Here is a 6,686-nt window from a genome sequence, read left to right on the forward strand (position 1 = left end):
GCGGCGGCCTCAGCGCCAACCAATGGATTGCTATTGGCGGCATAGGCGTTTCACTGCTCGGGATCTATTACAAACGTGAAGAGCTCAAGGCAATGGCCAAGCCCGCGTTCGACAAATTCAAAACGCCGGAGCCCAAGCCTGAGCCCGCTAGTGTCGAGCCAGAACCTACTCGCGCGACACAGTGAAAAGGATTAAGAAAAATGCTTTGAACATTTGCGTGTAAAGTATATCACGATGTCGAACCCATCCGTTGCGCATCTTCTCATCTCTACAGCCGCAATTGGCGGAATTACGGTATTATGGCTCGAATTTACCAGAGAAGCTATCATCAAGGTGGCGCAACTTTCCAAAGAAATATTTGCTGATAAGGGGGCAGAAGAAAGAAAAAGACGAAGAGAAATAGAACAAGAAGTAAGAAGAGAAATGGCAGAAGAAGAAGAATTTTATAAAAGAATAGAAGAAGAAGAATAGCTGAAGCCGCGGGGAGGACAGATTAATTTTGTTTTAAACTTTCGTTCTTTCCTTATATCGAACGCACCATGTCCGACAACAAGCTTGTCAAGACCGTCATTGAGGCCGGAACTCTCACGGGATTAGCCGCGGGCATCGGCTGGGCCGCAAAAAAGGTTGTGAAAGAGGATTTCACTCCTAATCCCAGCAGCAGTTTTATGAACTACGTGAAGTTCACCGCCGTCATGGCTGGCAGCATTGCGCTCAAAAAGTACCTCGAGGACCAGAAAATTCTCCCCGACAGCGTTTGAAGAAATAGAAGTCTATTATATTGCGCAATGGCAAGCATTGCAAGAGTCGACGTTCACGAGGCTGTTTCGAGATCCGCGATAGAAGATGGAAAGAGCTACTACGAAGCACTCAAGGAGTTTCTTGAGCTTTTCGAGAATACAGTTCTCAACCAAGCCTGGATCGTGGCAAACGTGAATAAAAAAGAAGATGAGGAGCTTTTGAAAGATTGTCAGCAGCGAGCCGCCGAGGCGTATCAAAATGCCAAAGAAAAATTCAAGAACAATCCCGATGGCCTTCTCAACTGTATTGCGAACAACTTTGTACTATTCAAGAAAAACAGGAATGAGTTATGATTTGAAAAAAGCTTCCGATAATATATAACTATGGCGAGCATCGCGATCATGATTGGCGGGGCTGTGTTGAACGCCACGGCTTTTATCGGTGGTAATTATCTGGCGAGGGCGCTTGGCGGGGGCGACAAGGCTGCGCTTGAAGAAAAAAAGCGCCACGACAAAGCTCTCGAAGATTATCAAGCGGCTTATGCCAAATATACGCGCGACCGAACACAACTTCTCGACTGGATCGCGACCAACGCGCAAACAAAGGAGCAGGCCAAGCAGAACTTCACCAACACGGACTACGCCTTCAAACTCTACAACCAGGCGCATCCCGACGAACAAATGGTGCCCCCCAAAGAGCCCAAGTTCTCAGATTTCTATCAGCCAAGCGAGCAGCAGAAAAAGGGTGAACTCGCGTTCGTGGGCGTCGGGGCTCTCGCTCTGGGCTACGCGGCTTTCCGGTTCCTTTAAACTTTTTTACGCCTTACTTATATGGACGCCAAACTCGCAAAGATTTACTACGGCCCCGGGGGCTATTGGAAAGGAATCGCCGCGATCAAAAAATTGGCCGAGGCCGCCAAGGTACCTGAAGAAACCGCAAAAAAGTGGCTGATCAGGCAAGCGCTCTGGCAGATATTCCTCCCCGCGCCGATGCGGATTCCTCGGCCGAAATTCGACGTTCCAACGCCCAACAAGGTCCATCAGGCGGACCTTGTTTTTCTGCCGCACGACAAGCTCCCTCGCGGCCGCAAAGTTTTCAAATACGCGCTGACCATTGCCGACGTGGCCAGCCGCTACAAAGAGGCCGAACCCCTGACTTCTAAAAATTCTGATGAGGTTGCCCAGGCCTTTCAGAAGATTTACAAGCGCGGGCCTCTCAAATGGCCTGAAATGCTGCAGGTTGACCCCGGGCGCGAATTCATGGGCGCTGTCACAAAAGAGATGAACAAGCACAAAACCTTCATCCGGCGCGGGCGCGTTGACATTCACCGCGACCAGGCCATTGTCGAACGTTTCAACCGCACACTGGCGGAGCGATTGTTCGGGCACCAGTACGCCGTGGAAATGCTTCTCCCTGAGGGCAAGCGGTCCACCGCCTGGGTGAAAAGACTGCCAGAAGTTGTTTCGGCTTTGAACAACGAGGTCACAAGCCTTATCGGCAAGAAACCCGCCGTCGCCATCAAAGAAAAATCTGTTTATGCGAGGCCATCGACGCCTTATTCGAGGCCTGTTGGAAAAAGCGAAAAAATCCTCCCCTCTCTTGTCCAAGTTCGTTATCTCTACCAGCCCGGCGAGCTTGAAGGGGGCGTGAAAAGAGCCACAGACCCAATCTGGTCTTTGAAAGTTTTCGGCATTGAAAGATCTTTTTCCAAACCGGATCAATCCGTTCTCTACTATCTGCCCGGCGGGCCCAAGCGCGGCCTCGTGCGTGAAGAGCTGCTGGTTGTTCCTCCGAACACACAGTTACCCCCAGAGAAACTTTGAAACTTCGGCTTCCAACCCTCTAAGTTCATCATCTGTTAATGTTGACAATATATCCATGTTGGTGTACCCGTAAGCTTTTGTACGGATACCATCGTCACCTATCCATCGCTTTGAATCAAATGGCGAAAGCGAAATTTTGTTAAGATGCATGCCGTAGATCTCATGTCCCTCGCTTCGAAGAATGTTCATTCCATGCCATTGCTGCTTCGAACCGAAAAGCGTTTCCTTGTACTGTTCATGCGTTATTTGTTTCTTGACAACGCTCTTTTTCACGCCCTTCGCTTTTTTGATATTTTTTTCGTCCGCCTTCAAGATGGAGTACATTTTCGGTCTCAGACCAACATACTCTGCGATGGGGGTTCCTGCACATTCGTCTTTCATCTTGCCCAAGACCTTTTTGTTTGTGTTTGAGTGGAGTGGATGCTCCTTCGGGTAGTCGCTCGTGTCGTAAAGGTCCATGTTGTTTTTCATGTCTTCGTAGACGTCTTCTGTTTCGATCAGAATCAGAAGGCTGTCGGTGTCCGTGTACAAGAGCTCGCACTTCGAGCCGTACTGCTTTGTAAGCTCGTTGTAAAAGAAGTCGTACATCAGGATCTTGCTATTGTCAAGGATCGTCATCCCCGTGTAGACAGGCTTGTTGAGAAGCAGCTTGTTTTTTCGCATGTCGATTCCTGCCATGTCGTTTGAAAATAAAACATGCCTTGAGTACAAAGGGCTGGCGATCAATTTCCTTATTTTGTCCGTCTCGTTGCTGCGCACTATTTTTATGTCAACGCGGTTACGCAGGTTTTCCATGGTTTTACCGAAAACTGAGTTGTTCATGAGCTTGTAAAAGTTCTTTTCGAAGTCGCTCTTCGCTTTCTTCCTGAATTCTGTGTTCATCCGGACGTAAGGCTCCATCCAGCGTTCTTGTTCGAACTGCAGCACCCTGTGCACACGCTTCAGTTTCATGCCCTGCTTCAGATAAAACTGCAAGTTTCTGTAATGCACGACATAGTTCTTTTTGTCTTGAAGCGTTAGCAGCAGCTTCTTGCTGTCCGGGGGTTTCAAATCCAGGTCTTTCATCAACGCCTTTTGGTAGTCCGACATCCACTCGTTTTTTACGGCTTTTTTCTCCGGCGCCAGGGGATAGCTGTTGTGCTCCTCGTGAAGTTCTTGCGGGTATTCAAGATCGACCTCGAGAATCCACCCATGTTTATCGTTCTCTTTCTTATTCAAGATATCCTCCAATGTGGGCATGTCACGCTTCCATTTAAAATCTCTTATCGGGAGTGGCTTGCACATTGCCCATCCATAAAGGTTGTTTGCGTCGAGATAGATGATGAATTTTTTTGGCTTGCTGGGGTCGTATCCCGGTACTAGCGGGTTGTTTGCCTTAGCGTACCTGTTGCTCACCATGGAGATTCCACCCCGCATTCCCCTTTCCACGAATAGATGCATTTCGTAGTCTGTGAATAGCTCAAGCTCGACTCCCGTCTTTTTCAAGAGCGCGTCCCATGATAGGCCTGGCGACCTGTAATAATGCGCCGGATCCAATCCGTACTTCTCAAGGCACAGGTTTCGGAAGTTCTCAAAAACATCCGCCAGCAGCGCGATGTCCGTTTTCACGTAAAGATCGTGGTAATCTCCCAGCGTTTTGCATTCAAAATACTCCCAGACAGCCTGCGCGTGTGCGTACTCTTCGTCTGTTATATGCTCGTCGTTCAGCTTGCTGTAAAACTTCTCTTTGTCAGGAAGCCTCGTCTCGCCAAATCTTTCCCTTGAGTCCATGTACTCGTAAGGGTAGATCCCTTTCTTGAAAAGCAGGTCGCTGCCTTTCGAAATCTTTGATGTTATTTTCAATGCCTCTTTCGGTGTTGCGCTTACAAGTGAATCGAGGCTTCCTTGCAAAAAGTTCAAGCTGTCGATGAAACGCAGACCTCCGACCGAAAATGTGATGTATTTCTCCATGTTGTTGGTGACGCATTTCACCTCTTTCTCCAGCTGCGACATCGCTTGCATCAAGTGGTGCGCGTCGTAGCCCCTCAGGTTGTGAAATACGACTGGTATTGGGTCCGTCTTGGGGTTAATTCGCAATTTCTTGTTACATTCGCTGTGCGCGGCTCCGCAAAACCTGCCAGTTATGTGGCAATGGTCCTTTACCGTGTCTCTGAAGTTTTTCTGAAGTAAAGGGTCTCCACAGTACTTACAGTTTTTCTGCGATTTCGCTTCCAACTGGTCCTTTTCGTCTTCCAGTCTTTTCAGCCTTTGAACGCCCCATTTCTCCTTCTCTTTCTGTGCTTCGTAAAAACATTTTTTGTGTCCTTGGCCCCAATAACTCCATTTTTCACCTTCATCTTCTTCACCCGCTTCTTCAACGTTCCAGACAGGCAAAGAATCCATGAATTCGTCTTTTATCAGAGTTTTGTTGCAAATGTGGCAATCAGTTGCTTTTTTGAAATTTTCCCAGTCCTTCCACGTCATAACAATCGGTTCCGGGGTGGCCAAACTCTCTCTTATTTTCTCCTCTTCCCGCAGAACGTCACTTAAAAACTTCCCCACCGCGTTTTCGCCTCTGTAAGTGTTCGAACCTACCACTTTACCATCGCTTCTCACAACAAGGTAAGAGTAACCGCATGCCTCGTGCCTTTCGGTCTTCTCTGTGTAGCTTGTTTGCATTCTCTCACGCTCACAGCCCAGAATCTTTCTGATAATTGCCTCAAAGTCTGCGTAAATAATGAAAGGCATCTTCATCTGTTTTTTGAAGTTTCGGAAGGAAAGGATGTTTTCCCCCTCTTCTGGCATCACAATCCTTGTCGGCCTGCCATTCACACCGTTGCAATATTTTTTGTGACTCACGAGCAAGTCTGCACTTGAGAAACCGGTCAAACACAGCATACAATAGTGTTTTGCGTTTCTGTTCTTGCTCTGATCGAACAGTACAGCGCTTTCTCTTTTTACGTAACAGTAGTGCTGAATTTCCCCTGACTCGATTAACATCAGGTTTATCCGCGGCGCATTCGCTTGTTTTTTGCTTATCTGGTGCACGATCACACTATCGTTTTCCCAGCCAAATACGTTTATTGCGAGTTTTGGGTTTTGTGCCTCGAGCTTTTCTATCTGTTTTACCGGTGTTGGGAAATCGATGCCTACGTAGCTGATACCGTCATTGACCGGATATTTGCTTGGTCTTTGCGGGTCTTTACCGTTTTTCGGAGGGAATAAAGCCGCGCTGAGTGACCATTTCAAACATTCGTTATCCCTGTTTTTCACGTTGATTATTGCCTTCTTTTTCGCCAGTTTGGCTGGAAGAGGCAAATAGGTCCCTCCACGAAGTGGCTGATAGCGTGCAACATTCACATACGCGATTTGTATCCTTTCAACCACCCATCCTGATCCCTTCTCAGACCAGTGTTCTATTTCTCCTTTTGCGTTTTCAATGAATTCATCAAATTTTTGTTTTATCAGGTCCTCATCATTCCTTTTGAAAACGTGCGGTTCATCGTCTTTGAAATAATGCTCCATGAATTGCGTTTCACCGTTTCTTTCTATTGAGAACTTTACTTGTAACCCGAAACTTACTTTAACGCTATTTAACCTTTGGGTTTCTTGTCCAACCAAATCGGTGATCTTTTCTTTGTTTTCTCTTGCGAACTTCAAAAGATCTTTATTGTTTGGGTTCCTTTCGGATATATCCATTCTCCACACACGAAGCCATTCTTGGAAATCGTTTTGGGATATTTGGAACCCGTCGTATAATGCGGTAAAATCTTGTTCTAACGGTTCGGGAAGGTTTATTTTTTCCTCCCTCGGTATTGGGCCGTAGAACATTTGCAGAACATCGGACGAATATCTTGCGGCAGCCATGTCGGCGTATACACTGTGCATATAACTCTCCAATAGGAAAAAAATTATGGCGCACTTTTGTATATAGTAGTGAAGGGCACATCCGCGCATATTGATTACGGACGTTGCAGCTTCGCTGGACCCACTATTTCGCCAAATTTTACGGCTGTGCTGTTGCATTACACACACACGATTCTGGCGCAGCACTCACGCAACACTGTGTCCTTGTCGAAAATTAGTTGTCGAAAGTGCTTTTTCGACAACTGCTGTTCTTGTTACACACACATATATAGTGAG

The 6,686-nt window shown here is 47.1% G+C and overlaps 1 protein-coding gene across 1 annotated transcript; it reads right to left on the minus strand.

Moving 5' to 3' along the window:
- Window positions 1-2,543: 2,543 nt before the first annotated feature.
- Window positions 2,544-6,431, minus strand: LOC149112130 (uncharacterized). The gene is made up of 2 exons (XM_089289294.1): window positions 2,907-6,431; window positions 2,544-2,672 (listed from the first exon to the last, which is right to left on the minus strand). The coding sequence occupies exons 1-2, from the start codon at window positions 6,429-6,431 to the stop codon at window positions 2,544-2,546; spliced, it is 3,654 nt and encodes a 1,217-aa protein (XP_089145420.1).
- Between the last annotated feature and the right edge of the window lie 255 nt (window positions 6,432-6,686).

The sequence above is a fragment of the Orbicella faveolata genome, unplaced genomic scaffold (assembly GCF_042242905.1).
Source record: "Orbicella faveolata isolate gen_17 unplaced genomic scaffold, um_ofav_v1 contig_2, whole genome shotgun sequence".
Lineage (NCBI taxonomy): Eukaryota > Metazoa > Cnidaria > Anthozoa > Scleractinia > Merulinidae > Orbicella > Orbicella faveolata.